This window comes from Eleutherodactylus coqui, chromosome 6 (assembly GCF_035609145.1).
Source record: "Eleutherodactylus coqui strain aEleCoq1 chromosome 6, aEleCoq1.hap1, whole genome shotgun sequence".
Lineage (NCBI taxonomy): Eukaryota > Metazoa > Chordata > Amphibia > Anura > Eleutherodactylidae > Eleutherodactylus > Eleutherodactylus coqui.
The window spans coordinates 197,434,999-197,452,207 of NC_089842.1; the positions used below are offsets into that span (position 1 = coordinate 197,434,999).

Consider the following 17,209-nt stretch of genomic DNA (forward strand, 5'->3'; position numbering starts at 1 on the left):
TTTTTGACAATTTTTTCATCTTGTCTAATAGCCTCAAACCTGTAGCAGATGCCTTCAATTCTTTAACAAGTATCACAAATTTTGGTACTTCTACTCCAAACCGACAAACTGCAAACTACTACTACAAACTACTGTAGAAAGCTCTCTCACACCCTGCACAATCCACCACAATCATATGCCATTGAAACAGAGTCAGAGAACACTTTTCTCTTTGCACAAGCCTCATCATCCACCATCTTATCATCCTATCATATGGCAGAGAGATCTTGGAATATCTCTTTGCTTGAAAGTCCATCCAAGATCTTTACATTCAAAAATAATGGCTGAAAAAAAGTTATCCCCGAGATTTTTGGGCACAACTCGGATTGAACAGCACATGGGTAGTGGCCCAGAGTTAGTGGGGCCCCTCCATCAGGGTGAATGTATTTGTCTCGTGCTTACTGTATTGTCAGCGTCTTTGTGTTGTATGAATATGAAGTGTATTGCCTAGCTGCAGCACTGAATGGGTTACTGTCTGGGTAATGTCTGCAAATGTATCTTTTGTATGTCATTTGGCCTTGTTTTATATATGTGGTTGCAAAGTGCATGAGGGAGGGTGTCTTCTTAGATCTGTCTTCTTGTCAGTCTTGCTGTGAGCTTCCTGCTTGCAAGCATAGAGCCTGTCTGCAGACAGACACCTTCAGGGTGCATTCACACGAGCGTAGGCGTATTTACGTTTGCACGTGCGCAGCGTATAATCGCCGGAAAGAACGTTTTTTGGCGATCATGACCAGAGCTAGAAAGCGTATTATTGTTTGTTCCTACTTTGCAAACTATCTTTTCGGCCATCGAATATGCGTTGGCGCGTATTTCGGTCGCATGTGTTCCGTTTTTTTTTGGGTCGCCGTTTTTACGCGCCGTAAAATCGCCCGTACGAACGAATACATTTGAAACCAACGCCTCAGATGGTCACGTATATACGATTGGGCGCAAAAACGCGCCGTTTATGCGCTCGTGTGAACGCACCCTCAGTCTGTGTGCAGAGAAGATAGAGGAGGCTGAAAGGATAGCCTGTATGTGTTGTGGATCCCTTCTTCTTTCATACTTGGAGAATTGAATGAGAGAGAAGACGCAAGGATTGTGAGTCCCCATCATGCAGTGTTGTGTGTATGTTCCTGCTCCGTGAGTGTGTACCGGTAGAGAGTTGGAGAGTGTTCGTGTAGAAGTGTCCGGAAACAGAGATCCACAGATAACTTGGCCTGTAGAAGTCTCTCTGTCCTCCCGTGTTTCCTCTCTGTCACAGCACGTGTCTTCCTCCACCAGTGTCTAGCCGGTGGATGTATAACTGTTGTTGGACTGTTTCAAGTTGCGTTACAAGTAAACGGCTTTACCGAGCATTCCCAGTTCTGACTTTAAACTCAACTTTGCATGTGTGGACTCTCTTTTTTCCATCATCGAGAGTTCACAGCAGAGGACGAAATGGTGGCGTCACAAGTAATAATAATAATAATAATAAAAAACTTTATTTGTATAGCGCCAACATATTCCGCAGCGCTTAAATAGACAGGGGGATACAGAAAGACAAAATACAAAAATTACAGAACCAAGGTTACATATAGTAATCAGTTGATTGATACAATAGGGGTGAGGGTCCTGCTCCAACGAGCTTACGTACTACAAATAGTGGGGTGATAAAGAAGGTAAAGGAGCTGGAGATGTGCACGGTATCGCGAAGTGGAAGAGTGAGCGATGTTATACACATAGACAATGGTCAGACATTTAGCCGTGTGACGGCAGAAACGGTGTGACTGCAGGAGCGGTTTATGATGGCTAGCAGGGATTGCAGTCACTAGGGCAGAGAGCATGTTATCAGGCGGAGTACAGAGGGGTTTGTTTAGAGAATGCGGTATGCCTCCCTGAAGAAGTGCGTTTTTAGAGCACGCCTGAATTTCTGCGAGTCCTGGATTGCTCAGGTAGCCTTTGGTAGTGCGTTCCAGAGGACCGGTGCTGCTCTGGAGAAGTCTTGGAGGCGGGAATGAGAAGTTCGAATTAAAGGGGCATTCAGTCTGGTTTCATTAGCACAGCGGAGAGCCCGGGCTGGGTGATGGATTGAGATGAGGGAAGCAATATAGGGGGGTGCTGCGCTGTGGAGGGCTTTGTGAATGAAGGTAGCGAGTTTAAATTGAATTCTGCATTTAACGGGCAGCCAGTGCTGTGACTGGCACAGGGCAGAGGCGTCTGAGTAGCGGCTGGACAGGAAGATGAGCCTGGCTGCCACATTCAGGATGGATTGGAGAGGGTAGAGTCTGGTGCAGGGGAGGCCGATCAGCAACAAGTTGCAATAATCGAGCCGGGAGTGGTTGAGGGCGACAGTAAGCGTTTTTAACGCCTCCACAGTGAGAAAAGAGCAGATTCTTGCGATGTTCTTGAGGTGCAGCTAACATGTTCGGGCCAGAGATTGGATGTAGGGGGTAAAAGAGAGATCAGAGTCAAATATGACCCCAAGGCAGCGGGCGTGTTGTCTAGGAGTTATGGTGGCGCCACATACCGAGATGGAGATGTCAGGATGAGGTCGGTTAGTGGAGGGTGGAAATACCAGTAAGTCAGTTTTAGAGAGGTTTAGTTTTAGGTAGAGAGAGGACATAGTGTTAGAGACAGCGGATAGACAGTCGGTGATGTTTTGGAGGAAAGCTGCAGAGATGTCACGGGAAGAGGTGTATAGCTGGGTGTCGTCAGCATACAGGTGGTATTGGAGGCCAAAACTCCTGATGGTTTGTCCAATAGGGGCTGTGTAGATAGAGAAAAGAAGGGGGCCGAGGACTGAGCCCTGGGGGACCCCAACAGCAAGAGGAAGAGGAGGGGAGGTAGAGCCAGCAAAGGAGATACTGAAAGAGCGGTCAGATAGGTAGGAGGAGAACCAGGAGAGAGCAATGTCCTTTAGGCCAATGGAGCGAAGTATACTGAGGAGGAGTTTGTGGTCAACAGTGTCAAACGCTGTGGAAAGGTCGAGGAGGATCAGTAGGGAGTAATCGCCCCTTGATTTGGCTGTCAGTAGGTCATTGGATACCCTAGTAAGGGCAGTTTCTGTTGAGTGTTGAGGTTGGAAGCCAGACTGTAGGGGGTCTAGGAGAGAGTGCTCTGATAGATGGCTTACAAGGCGGGAGTAAACCAGGCGTTCTAGTAGTTTGGAGATGAAGGGGAGGTTTGAGATGGGTCGGTACTTAGCAGCATCGGTCGCGTCCAGAGTCGGCTTCTTTAGCAGTGGGGATATGATGGCGTGTTTGAAAGAAGAGGGAAAGATGCCAGAGGTCAGAGAGAGGTTGAATATAGTGGTGAGATGGGAGATGACCACTGGAGAGAAGGAACGGAGGAGGTGTGAAGGGAGAGGGTCACTAGCGCAGGTGGTCGCTGGTCTGAGTATAGACAGTGAGCAGGAGCTAGATGCAGTGCTGACAAGACTAGGGTCAGGGCTAGTCTGGGATTGGGAAGTTATTTCCTGATGGATGTCGTCTATTTTCTTTTTGAAGTAAGCAGCTAACTCTACAGCACTGAGATCTGTCACAGGGGGCTGCGGTTTAGGGCTGAGAAGGGAGTGAAAAGTATCAAAGAGCCATTTAGGGTTTTGTGATAGTGAGGAGACTAGAGAGGGGAAATAGACTTGTTTGGCATGATGGAGGGCAAGGTTGTAGGTTCTGAGCATGAATTTGTAGTGGAAGAAGTCTGCGGACGTTAGCGATTTCCTCCACAGCCGTTTAGCACTTCTAGAGCAACAAGTGACAAAAGGACTAAAGAAAACCACCAATGGGTTAACCTAATTCAATAGCCTGCCCTCGGCCCCTTAGATGTTTCCCTGCTTACCCTCCGGATGGGAGATGGTAGGGCCACTGTGACAAGGCCTAAAACTCTACTCTGCTGTCTCCTAGGCTGGGGCTCGCTCCTCGGATACTGCACATGGACATTCCATTTGTGTGCTGTCTGATGTGCGGGAGACTGCACACTATCATGTGCTAATCTCGTCTGAAAATTCAGACAAGAATAGTACATGGTGTGATTTTTTTTAAAAATTGGACTATTTGTCATTATTTGACTATAAGTGCATACACCCATTCAAATGAATGGGTTCTATTTCCTTCAGATTTTTGGACTGATTTTTCAGTTCTAAGCCTGAAAGGGAAAAAAAGCTTATGTTCATGTACACTAAATCACATAAATCCCACAATCCCAGATACTTGCTGGAGGTCTCCCTTTTAGGGCAAAGTCAGATGAGCGTTTTTTTGCATGCGCCTATGTGCGCAAAAAAAAGCACGTCTCATAGAACCATTCGTTCACTATGTAGTGTTCACAAAAATACTCGCACCTGCAAAAGATAGGACAGGCAAGGTCCATGCTGCCTGTAAATTAGCCTGCAGCTAGGGATGATGAGACTCCCCTGCCACAGCTGTCACAAGGATCGCCCCATTGAAAACAATGGGATTTTCACAGAATGGTAGAGACCTCCAGGATCATCAGGTCCCCCCTGCTCAGTGCAGGATTTACTAAATCATCCCAAAGGAAGAGCCGGATCACCCAACATGGGGCTCGAACTCACAACCCTGAGATTAAGAGTCTCATGCTCTACAGACTAAGCTAGCCAGGCATCTGATGAGTTTCAATGAAGGGCTTGAAATATAAGCCCTTCCGTGAAAAATCATCCATAGCTGCAGTAAAAATAAAAAATATATATACATCACCTTCCGCCACTGTCAGGGCTCTGTGCCCATTACATCTTCTCATAATGGGCATGAAGCTACAGTCACATGCATTTTTAACATCCGTGGAGCGCATTTTTTTTGCGCACACAGGTGTGCAAAACGAAAACGCTCGTCTGACTGAGCCCTTATACTTGGACTTACCTTCATATCTGATGGGGCTGCCACAAAATTAAACCACCTTATTTATTTATTGACACGAGCATCATTAGCTTGGGGCATAACTTCCCTATCTCCTCTATATGTAACTATTCCAATTTTCTTTCAAGACGTATTTTTTCCTCTATTTTCACTGATTGTGATTTTCAATGATTAGTCTCACATTGTTTTAGCTATATATTTGCAAGTTTCACTAATTGTCTCCCATTCTTTTACTGTAATTATACCTCTGAGTCCCACTGCTTTGGTACTCAAGGAACCCTGTTTTTAGTATATTGGACAGCACTTGGACACCACTATCAGTAGAATGGTGTCTTATTAGTATGTCACATAGTCTGAACCCATGGTTAATAAGATGTGGATCCTTGGAGATGTCAGCATAGTTTGTGATGTAAAATGCACACTGTTGGATATACGGGTTATGCCGTAGCACACAAGCCGTCTATCATGATGCGCAATGCATCAGCCTGTCCACAATGGCGCGCAGATATTATCATTGGACAGTTAAGCAATGGAAGAAGGTTCTATGGAGTGATGAATCATGCTACTCTATCTTCAAATTAGATGGATATTTCTGGGTGTGGAAGATACCGGCAGAATGCCTTTACTGGAATGTGTTGTACCAACAGTTAAATATGGCGTTTATGGTCTGGGGATATTTTACATTAACAGCATCCAGCTTCTTTGAGAGAACTTGCTAGATATTTGTAGGATGAATGAAGAAAAATACCATCTGTCGTGTATCAGATGTTAGTAGAAAGCATACCTCGGAGAGTATCCAATGTCATTAGGGCCAAAGGAGCCCGACTAAATATTAACATGTACAAATAAATATTGCTTTTGATCTTTGTTTTGATTCTTGATTCTTTGATTCTTGCTCAGGTGTCCAATATTTTTGGTAGCAGAGTGCATTTACCTTAAAAATGGCATCTCATGGTCCATGCACAATTCTGTGAATTCATTAAGTTAGATTAATAGCATTTTTTAAAATGCTACACAAAATGAGGGGGAACTTCATAAAGAATACCCGATGTTACATCTGTGCGACACAAGAGCAGCACGCTCAGCACGGGTGACTTAATGCAAGTCTCATACGCCACACAATACAGGAAAGCGAGCACCACTACAGGAAGATGGAAAAAACCCTGTCCCTTACCTAATAGGGAAGTGAGGAGTCCCTGCCTACAAGCACAGCTATTGTCCTGATAAGTACAGCCCAGCTGTCTTCCTCTGAGCCCTGACTATCCCTATCAGAACCCCTAGAAAGATGCACTGGCACAGCACCCTTAGGACCTAGTTTACAAGGATTCAATTTATGAAAGTTTTTAATTAAGCAGTCCGTGTTGACTTCAGCTGCTGGAACCTACATCCTCTTCTCAGGACCATACCCTCGGCAATGCAACAGATACTGCAGCAAGTTCCTGACACGACAAGAGTCAATGATGTGGCTGACTTCGAATTGCAGATTCCCATCCACCAACACTGGCAAAGGAAGTGACGACCCAAGTATTGGAGTCACCACCCTCTTTAGTAAAAACTTGTGGAACACACCAGTGATCTTTAAAGAGCTAGGGATCTCCAATGTAAAGGACACCAGGCTACTGCTCTCAGTGTTCTTAAAAGGACCAATAAAATGTGGACCCAGCTTAAAAGATGGTCATTTAAGCTTGATCTTCCTAGTAGACAACCAGACCAGGTACTGTTCGAGACTCTGGTTACACCTCTCCGTCTGACTGTTTGTTTCAGGATGGTAAGCAGGCGAAAAAGACAGCTGTATACCTAACTGGCGACACACAAAACACAAGAACCCAGATACAAACTGAACAGCTTGATCAGAGACAATATTAAATGGTACCCCATGTAACCTAACAACATGAGCTATAAACAGCTTAGCCAGTTTTTTAGCATTGAGTAGACCAGGCAGGGCAACAAAATGACACATCTTGCTGAAGCAATCAACCACCACCCAGATAACAGTGTTTCCTTCTGAGAATGGTAAGTCAGTGATGAAGTCAATGGACAGATAAGTCCAGGGTCTTTTCGGTACTGGTAGAGGCAACAACTTCCCGGCTGGGATATTCCGAGGCGATGTGGCTCTAGCACAGACCTCGCGTGCGAAAACAACACAAAAAGCATCACATCTCAAAGACAGCCACCAAAACACTTTACTTGCCAATTTTCAAGTATTATTGATGCCTGAATGACCTGCCAGATCAGAACTATGCATTTCGGAGAGTACCTGAAGCGTTAAGGCCTCATGTCCACGGGGAAAATCAGATCTCAATGGAGAATCTGCAGCGGGTCCCTCCTGCCCCGCGGACATGAGCGCCGAAAATAACAATTTAAAAGCATTTACCTATCCGGCGCGGGCGGGGAAGGTCAGCTGTTCCTCACGGCCGGATCTTCATTTTCGGCCGGCGGATGAATTCCTGACGCCGGCGGCACGTCGCCGGCACGTCGCCGACGTGCCGCGCGCATGCGCCGGGCACATCCGCCGAGCCGAAGCAAGGAAGATGCGGCCGTGAGGAAGAGGAGACCTTCCCGGTCCGCTACGGATGGTAAATACTTTAAATTCCTATTTTAGGTCTCCCGCGGATCCGGACGGCTTCCATAGGCTTCAATAGAAGCCCGCGGGAGCCGTCCCCGCGGGAGACCCGCACGAAAATGGAGCATGGTCCAGATTTTTCCATGCTCCATTTTTTTTTAAATCCCTTTTATTGACGATCCGCGGGTATTTATCTACCCGCGGGTGGTCAATGCATCCCTATGGGATGCGGATCCGCATGCGGGAGATCCGCTGCGGATCTTAAATCATATTTTGCCCGTGGACATGAGCCCTAAATGTTGTGGAACAAAAAGCCTGCCCTCTGACCGGCCCACAGGTGCCAAATCTTGAGCCTTATGAATTTTCTTCTCCAGATCCAGGGACACCGCAGACACCACCACCCTCTCAGACAGAATTGGTGCAGAAGGTTCATCAGAGACCACTGGGACAAAACTCCTAGAGACAGCATCCGCCCTGATATTTCAACTACCAGGCCAGTATGTGACCACATAATCAAAATGAGAGAAAAACAACGACCACCGTGCCTGTCTAGGGTTAAGTCTCTGCGCCAATTATAAATATATCAGATTCTTGTGATTGGTGATAACTGTCACCTTATGTTGAGCCCCTTCCAGAAGGTGATACCATTCCTCAAAGGCCCATTTAATGGCCAACAACTCTCTGTTACCAATGTCATAATTCTGCTCGGTAGGGGTAAATCTTTGTGAAAAAAATGTACAAGGGTGAAGATTCTTCAACTCTCCAGTGCCTTGAGACAGAACAATCCCTACCCTGATCTCTGAAGCATCCACCTTAACAACAAATGGCATGGATGAATCTGGCTGTACAAGAATAGGAGCAGACGCAAAACACCTCTTCAAAGTCTCAAATACATGAATTGCTTTTGGAGACCATTCAGAAGAAAAGGACCCATTCTTTGTCATATCGGTCAAAGGTTTGACCCTCTCTGAACACCCATGTATGAACTTCCAATAATAATTTGTGAACCCCAAGAATCTTTGAAGTGCCTTCAAGTTCTCAGGCTGAACCCAGTTCAAAACATCTCAGACCTTCCCAGGGTCCATCTTAAATCCATATGGGGTTATAACATGTCCCAGAAAGGTAATCTCTTGTATGTCGAAAATACACTTCTTCTTCTTGGCAAATAGATCATTTTTGCAGAGAGCTTGCAACACCTGTCGAACGTGCAAAATATGACAATCATGATCAGGGGAAAAAATAAGAATGTCATCCAAATAAACCAACACAAAATGTCCAATGAACTTCTGAAGTACCCCATTTATGAAGGTTTGGTATTTGGCATTGGTCAAACCAAAAGGCATAGCAAGATTTTCAAAATGACCTTTAGGAGTGTTGAAGGCTGTCTTTCATTCATCACCCTCTCTAATTCGTATTAAGTTGTATGCAAGTCCAACTTAGAAAACCAGGAGGCACCCATTAACTGGCTAAACAAGTTGGGAATGAGAAGTAACAGATAAGGATTGCGCTTAGTGATCTTATTAAGTTCCCTAAAGTCGAGGCATGGTTGCAGAGCCCCATCTTTTTTCTTGACAAAGAAGAAACTGGCAGCTACTGGCAAATTGGATGGACATATGTGTCTCTTTCTCAAGCTGTCAGCAATACACTCTTTGAAAGCCTGCCTTTCTGGACCCGACACACTATACATGCAACTCTTGGGTTGCTTGCAACCTGGAATGAGTTCAATAGAGCAATCCCCCTCTCTATGTGGCGGTAACTAATCTGCTCCCTCCTTGATGCACTCAGGTAATTCCTCAGTTTGTACCGCAGAGACATTAACTGACATGCAATTCTGTCTACAGGAAAGATTCCACTGAACAATGTCTCCCTTTTCCCAGTCCATCACTAGGTTGTGCAACTTCAGCCATGGCAATCCCAACACCACCTGTGTAATGAAAAACTCCATGACGAACAACACTATTTTCTCTGTATGGAATAATGCAATCTTTAAACAAACATCAGAAACAAAAAAGTTTAAACACACCTTTTTAGATACACCTGTATAAAGTGTCCTTTATGGCCGCAGAAAAAATAATGACCTCTGCCCCCCTGCTTCTCCCTTCTTCTCCCAGCTCCACCAGATAAAAAACCTAATTGCATGGGTTTATCAAGCTCCGTGGGTTCTACGGACAAGGCAAAAGATATCTCATTAACCCGCTCTCTAACTCGCCTACCAATCTGTATGGCTAAAGACATGGCCTCAAGAGTTCTAGGTGCGGGATATCAACAAGCCGATAGGTCCGACCCTGCATCGTGGCCACCATGTCACAACGCTGTTGCGAAAGACAAGCCACGACACCTGGACTTGTCTTTTTTTTTTTAGGTGAATTTTTTTCCATTCAGTTATTATTTTCATAAATGTTCACTTACAGTCTTGCTTCATTGGATGTTAATGTATCAAACTGTTGGTGGATGAACCTTGATTTTGATGTGTGAAATAATCAGAAAGTCCTCCTGTTAGTACTGTTGTAAAACTTGGCAAAGATGGTCTGAGAGATTTACAAATTAATGGTTTAGGGCAATGGTGGCGAACCTATGGCACGCGAGCCAGAGGCGGCACGCAGAGCCCTCCCTGTTGGCACGCGCTGCCATCGGCTGTCCACCAGTAGTGAATACCGGCAGGGGCCGTGGCTCCCCGATATTCTTGTATTATGTTGCCACCTAAAGTTAGTGGTGGTGACATAATACAGGGGTTTCACATGTTGTAACGCTGGGGGCCGCTGTGGTTTGTCACTACCATACTTGGGGCCGCTGTGGGGTGTCAATATTACCACTGGGGTATGTTTACATGTGGCGGAAATGGGCAGGGCTGTTTCAAAATAGACCAGGTGCAGATTTTGACTGCTTTTTGGATGCGGAAATGCAGCAGAATTTTCCACAGAAATTTCTGCTGAGGACATTCTGCAGCATTTCTGAATCTAAAAAGCAGTCCAAATCTGCACCCTGTCTATTTTGATTTGGGGGTAAAATCATACATCGTGATAAGCCCCCCCTTTCCTCCCCGACGTGTTGGCACTTTGCAAGAAATAAGTAGGTTTTGGGTTGCAGGTTGGGCGCTCGGTCTCTAAAAGGTTCGCCATTACTGGTTTAGGGAGTAAGTATAAGACAATGGGACTGGCAGCCCACAGGGAACAGAGGCAGCAAAGGCAGCAGCTGTGAGATGGTGGGCGGCATAGGGTATCTCACTATTGACAAATCTATCTACACTCAAGCCATTGAATGTAGAAAAAGATTGTTTTTTTCCCAACAAGTCTTGAGGCAACACTGACCTGTAGGGCATTGGGTGGCTTTGGTGGGCTGAGGTTGTCCCATTGTAGCTCAAAGTGCTAATGACTAGAGTTGAGCGAACGTACTCTGCCGAGCTGAGAGAGAGAGAGAGAAAAAACCACGAACCAAGAAAAAAAAAAAAAAGCTCGGTACCCGACATCCCACATACAAAAATGCTCCAGTCTCCCATTGTAGTCAATGGGGTTTGTTACTCGAGTAGAGCTCTCGAATTTTACGAAAAGCTCGACTCGAATAACGCGGACCCGAGCATTTGGGTACTCGCTCATCTCTACTAATGGGTGATGCAAGGAAAGGAAAGAAGACATAGGCCAGTACAAGGAGCCAGCTCTAAACATGAAAGTCATTCTGGTGGATATAAGCCCCTTTCTTAAATGCCAGCTCTGTGCGGATAGTGAGCTGCGGTCTCATCTACACCTCTTATGTCAATTGTGACTAGTGTTCTATGCAGTCATTCTGAGGAAGGGGATGTGTCCCCCAAAATGTGTTAAAATGCTGTCTTTCAAACTACTAATGACCACTTGACTGTTTGTATGGGAGTGAGTCTCATAGCTCGGTTCCCTAGCGACATCATAGCCTCACCCCTGGTGCTGTCATAGCCCCACCCCCTGGCATCATCATAGTTCTGCCCCCTGGCACTGTTATGGCAGGTCCTAACACTGAGAATACAAATAAGCCGTTACAGACAGGGGCTCAGAGATAGTACGAGTACCTCTACTCCTCCTCTACTCATCCTTGGACCGTTCCAAGTTGCTCTGCACCTTCTCCCACACCTCCCGTAGGTCCTGAACCTGAACATCAGCAGCCGGATTATTGGAGGAGGAGGTAAAAGACACCGAAAACCTGTGATTAAAACCATTATTACAGAGAAACTGAGACACACCAGATGCTGAATGTGTATGATTATTGATAGCAAATTCAGCCAACGCTAGATAGTTGACCCAGAGACTCCGACTATCACCCACATACATTCTGAGGTACTGAACCAGTTACCCAATTTCCCTGATAAACAGGGTGGCTAACTCAGCGGCAGACGGAAGCTTCTTAAGAGCGGTAAAATGTGTCATTTTGGAAAATCTGTCAACAACCACCCAGATAACAGAGCACCCCTGGGACTCGGGCAGGTCGGTAATAAAACCCATTGACAGGTCGGTCCATGGTTTCTCTGGAATGGGAAGAGGACAAAGCGGAACTTTAGGTCATCTCCGTACACTCTTCCCTCGGGCACGGATCTGGCAGGACTTGACAAACTCCCAGATGTCCTGAGACATTTGTGGCCACCAGTACAAACGGCCACACAGCTCCTGGGTGCCTCTGACCCTAGGATGTCCAGCTAACACCGACGAATGAACCTCCTCCAGTATGAGGAGTCGTAGGGCACGGGTACAAATAGCCTCCCCTCAGGAAGGCTCTGGGAGGGCTGAATGCTGGGCTGACTGAAGTAAAACAGAAATGTCAGGTGTAAGTGCGGCGATAACCACGCCCGGGCCTAGAATGTTCTCTGGCTGAGGGTCCTCTACCTCGGGAGCTCCGAAGCTGCATGATAATATGTCAGCCTTGACATTCTTGGACCCTGGCACATAAGTGACTACAAAATTGAAACGTGAAAAAAACAATGCCCACTTGGCCTGACGTGCATTCAGGCGCTTAGCGGACTCCAGGTAAACCAGATTCTTATGGTCATTGAGGACTGTAATAGTATGACGAGCACCCTCTAAGAAATGTCTCCACTCATCAAAAGCCCATTTTATGGCTAACAATTCCCTGTTGCCAATATCATAGTTGCGTTCTGCCTGGTTAAACTTTCTGGAAAAGAATGCACAGGGTTGGAGACCTAGTCAGCCTGGCGATTCCTCCGAGAGAACAGCACCCACACCATGCTCGGAGGCATCTACTTTAATGATGAATGGGCGATCCAGCTCTGGCTGAGCCAACACTGGTGCTGTAGAAAAAGCCCTCTGGAGAAGTACAAAAGCCTCCACAGCCTCCCGCGACCAGGAATCCACTCTAGCCCTCTTCTTGGTTAAGTCGGTCAAAGGTTTGGCCACCACCGAAAAATTCCTAATGAAATTCCGATAGAAATTTGCAAACCCCAAAAAACATTCCAATGCCGTTAAGTTGGTGGGTTGCACCCAATCGGTGATGGCCTTGACCTTGTCGGAGTCCATCCGGATGGCCGATGGAGAAATGACATATCTTAAAAAAGCAATCTTCTGTACACCCAATAGGCATTTCTCCAACTTAGCATACAATTGATGGTCTTGAAGACGGAACAGCACAGTCCTTAAATGCCCGACATGGCTCTCCCAATCCGGAGAGAATATCAGGATATCATCCAAATAAGCAACCATACATGCGCACAGAATATCATGAAAAATGGTCTTCATAAAACCTTGAAAAACAGCGGGCCCTTTCTGGAAAAGAATGCACAGGGTTGGAGACCTAGTCAGCCTGGCGATTCCTCCGAGAGAACAGCACCCACACCATGCTCGGAGGCATCTACTTTAATGATGAATGGGCGATCCAGCTCTGGCTGAGCCAACACTGGTGCTGTAGAAAAAGCCCTCTGGAGAAGTACAAAAGCCTCCACAGCCTCCCGCGACCAGGAATCCACTCTAGCCCTCTTCTTGGTTAAGTCGGTCAAAGGTTTGGCCACCACCGAAAAATTCCTAATGAAATTCCGATAGAAATTTGCAAACCCCAAAAAACATTCCAATGCCGTTAAGTTGGTGGGTTGCACCCAATCGGTGATGGCCTTGACCTTGTCGGAGTCCATCCGGATGGCCGATGGAGAAATGACATATCTTAAAAAAGCAATCTTCTGTACACCCAATAGGCATTTCTCCAACTTAGCATACAATTGATGGTCTTGAAGACGGAACAGCACAGTCCTTAAATGCCCGACATGGCTCTCCCAATCCGGAGAGAATATCAGGATATCATCCAAATAAGCAACCATACATGCGCACAGAATATCATGAAAAATGGTCTTCATAAAACCTTGAAAAACAGCGGGCCCATTACATAAGCCCAATGGCATGACTAGACATTCGAAATGCCCCAACGGAGTATTAAATGCCATCTTCCATTCATCCCCCTCTCTAATACGGATGAGATTATAGGCCCCCCGGGGGTCTAATTTGGAGAACCAGTGGGCTCCTACAACCTGGTTGAGGAGATCAGGGAACAACGGCGAGGAGTACTGATTCTTGATGGTTATCCTGTTCAAGGCTCTATAATAAACGCAGGGCCGGAGCCCACCATCCTTTTTTTTCAACAAAAAATAGCCCTGCCCTGCAGGCGATTCAGAAGGACAAATATGTACCTTGGCGAGACTCTCACTGATATACTCCTTCATAGCCTCACGTTCAGGGACAGTTATGTTATATATTTCCCCTTTAGGTATCTTGCTTCTGGGAATAAGATTGATTTTACAATCCCATTCCCGGTGCGGAGGTAAAGTCTCAAAAAGTTGTTTAGAAAAGACATCAGAAAAATCCTCAATATACGGAGGTAATCCTTTACCTCACACTCAGTGGAGTGCACCTGGACGGAGACTAAGTGCTCACCACAACCTTGCCCCCACTGCACCAGTTCGGAGGTGGACCAATCAAACTGGGTTGTGCTGCCGGAGCCAGGGTAAACCCAGGACCAAATCCACGGAAAGTTTCTTCATCACTAGGAATGAGCACACCTCTGAATGTAGCGCTCCTACAGAAAAAACTGCATTACAGAAGGGGAAATAAAAAATTAAAAACAATCACAGAAAAATGGCCGTTACTTACTGAGTAAGGAGTGCATATAGATGCATCCTCCTTTCACCCTGCAGGTAGCTGACTACCAAATAGGGGAGCAAATAACACCTGTGCAGGACACCAATAAGACAACCACTCACACTGCCTCTTGATAATGAGGGGGGTGGATGCTTGGCGTACACTCCCACACATAGTGGATACAGGGTGCCAGACCATTCTGACCATGCAGACCAGCAACCTATTAATGACGCCATGATAATTTGGCGGGTTGCCCTGCATTTCCATCAGTGAACCACATTGGTACTGCTACCCTGGGCTCCCCCTGGAGTCTCTATGGCATTTTTCTGTGATTGTTTTTAATTTTTAATTTCCCCCTTCTGTGATGCATTTATATTAGTGTAGGGACCCACTACAACGCAAGGAACCGTGAAGTGGTTAGTGGACTCATGTATCTTGGCCAACATTCAACCAATGCCTTGCATTTATTATCTATCATTCACATGCAGTGTGGCATTGAGACTCCAGGGCGAGCCCAGGGTGGCAGTACCAATGTGGTTCACTGTTGGAAATGCAGGGCAACCTGCCGAATTATCATGGCATCATTAATAGGTTGCTGGTCTGCATGGTGAACTACATATATCAGAAAGGTCTGATCAGGTAGCGCCATCCTAGGTTCGACTCCCGAGTCTGAGCTGCAGCAATGGTGACTGGAGTACCAGCAATGGTCTGCTCCAGATGCTGCAGCCGAGTGGACAAATCTTGCACTAACCCAGTAAAGGCTTGCATCTGATTAGCAAGGGCCGCAACAGCCTCCATGTCTGGTTTTAAACTGGAAGGTTAAATTCAGGTTCCCAGTAACAGTTAGGCCAGTGTTTCTGTTAGGGCTGGCCAGGGCAGATGGACAGGGAAACCTACGTCAACCCTCTCCCGTGTCCCTACCTACTTGCCCCCCTGGGCCAAACCCAAGGCGACAACTGGGCGACAGTCCCTACACTGAACTAGTGTCAGGGACCCCAGGAAAGAGGGACAGGGAACCAGGCTAGTGGGAACCTGAACAGAAGAAAGAGACAACACAGCAACCAAGGAGTAGTAACAACCAAGGAGTAGTAGGTCAAAACCAGTAAGCACATACAAAGTACAGAGGGGATAAACAAAAGGCAAGTCAGAGTCAAGCAGAAGTCAAAGCACTAAATGTCAGGTCTATGACAGCAGGTGTCGGCTGAACAGAAGATAAACCAAACACTGGCAAGGAGGAACTGGCTGAGAGGGTTTATATATGGAACAACCAGGGGAGCTCATGAAATCGCCTCCCCCGGCGGCGCGCACCGTGCCGAGCACCGTGCGGCCGACCAGCTGCTGACCAGCGGCCGGGCGTGCCTGCACACGATGTGGGACATGCCGAGGACCGCCGCGACCAACCACCAGAGTAGGGGCACCCCTGACAGAGATGCCAGCCTGGGCCCTCGCACACCTGGTGGTCCTAGCAGGAATATTGTGTGCAGTTTTGGGCACCGGTACTCAAGAAGGACATATCAGAGCTTGAGTGAGTACAAAGGTGGGCAACTAAAGTAATAACTGGAATGGGCGGACTACAATATCTGAGAGGTTATCAAAATTGGGGTTATTTACTTTAGAAAAAATACGGCTGAGGGGCAACCTAATAGCTATGTATAATTATATCAGGGGACAATACAGAGATCTCTCCCATCATCTATTTATACCTAGGACTGTGACTGTAACAAGAGGGCGTCCTCTACGTCTAGAGGAAAGAATGTTTTTACAACAACAAGGAGGGTTCTTTACTGTAAGAGCAGTGAGACTATGGAACTCTCTGCCTGAGGAAGTGGTGATAGCAAACTAAAAGAGTACAAGAGGGGCCTGGATGCCTTTCTTCAGTGTTACAATATTACATGTTACTTCACTGATTATTTCAGAAAGGTCGGTGATCCAGGGATTATTCCAATTGCCAGATTGGAATCAGGAAGGAATTTTTTACCTTTAAATGTGGAAAATTGGCTTCTAACTCATTGGCCTTCCTCTGGATCAACATTGTAGGATAATTGGCTGAACTGGATGGACATATGTCTTGCTTTAGCTTAACATACTATGTTACTATTTGGTTGTTCTCCATTATGTAAAAGTCTCCATCACAGACTCAAAAAGCTGGAGCCAAAAAAATGATACTTTACATGTGATAATGTAATGCACTGCACAAACAATTGTTGCCAATTACCGGGAAGAGAATGCTATTCCTTTTTCTACAGAGGCATATTTATTCCTAAAGGAGGTTAGATGTAGCACCGTGCCTCGTGACAATGACCCTGAACAGAAGACTCATTCTAGGTATTGCTGCCCCAGCAATGAATGAGTTACCCTTAGTTTGTGACATGTAACACCCTCCTTCCTACTTTCCCCTCAGCTATTCATTACTGGATATTTCACTGGCACCTTGCCTCTTTGGGGACAAGTGTGTCTTAATATTTTAGTAGCAGCTAAGCGATGTAATTATCTGTTAATAATTTAGCATCTATTATAGCCACAAGGAACCCAATCACTCATAATAGGGCAGCACACGTGCGCGGTTTCCTTGCTCTACATTCTTTGTGCTTTCGAGCTCATGGTGTATAGCACAGCAATCTCTTATTGTGCACCTGTCTGGATCTCCACCCACTCGTTATCGTAAAATGCACAGCTGTCAT

General features: G+C 46.2%; 1 protein-coding gene and 1 non-coding gene across 2 annotated transcripts; both read right to left on the minus strand.

Moving 5' to 3' along the window:
- Positions 1–4,542: 4,542 nt before the first annotated feature.
- On the minus strand, positions 4,543–4,615 carry TRNAK-CUU (transfer RNA lysine (anticodon CUU)). The gene has a single exon. It is a non-coding gene; the product is annotated as a tRNA-Lys (tRNA).
- An 8,586-nt stretch (positions 4,616–13,201) lies between these two features.
- Positions 13,202–13,714, minus strand: LOC136571803 (uncharacterized). The gene has a single exon (XM_066572431.1). The coding sequence runs from the start codon at positions 13,712–13,714 to the stop codon at positions 13,202–13,204; it is 513 nt and encodes a 170-aa protein (XP_066428528.1).
- Between the last annotated feature and the right edge of the window lie 3,495 nt (positions 13,715–17,209).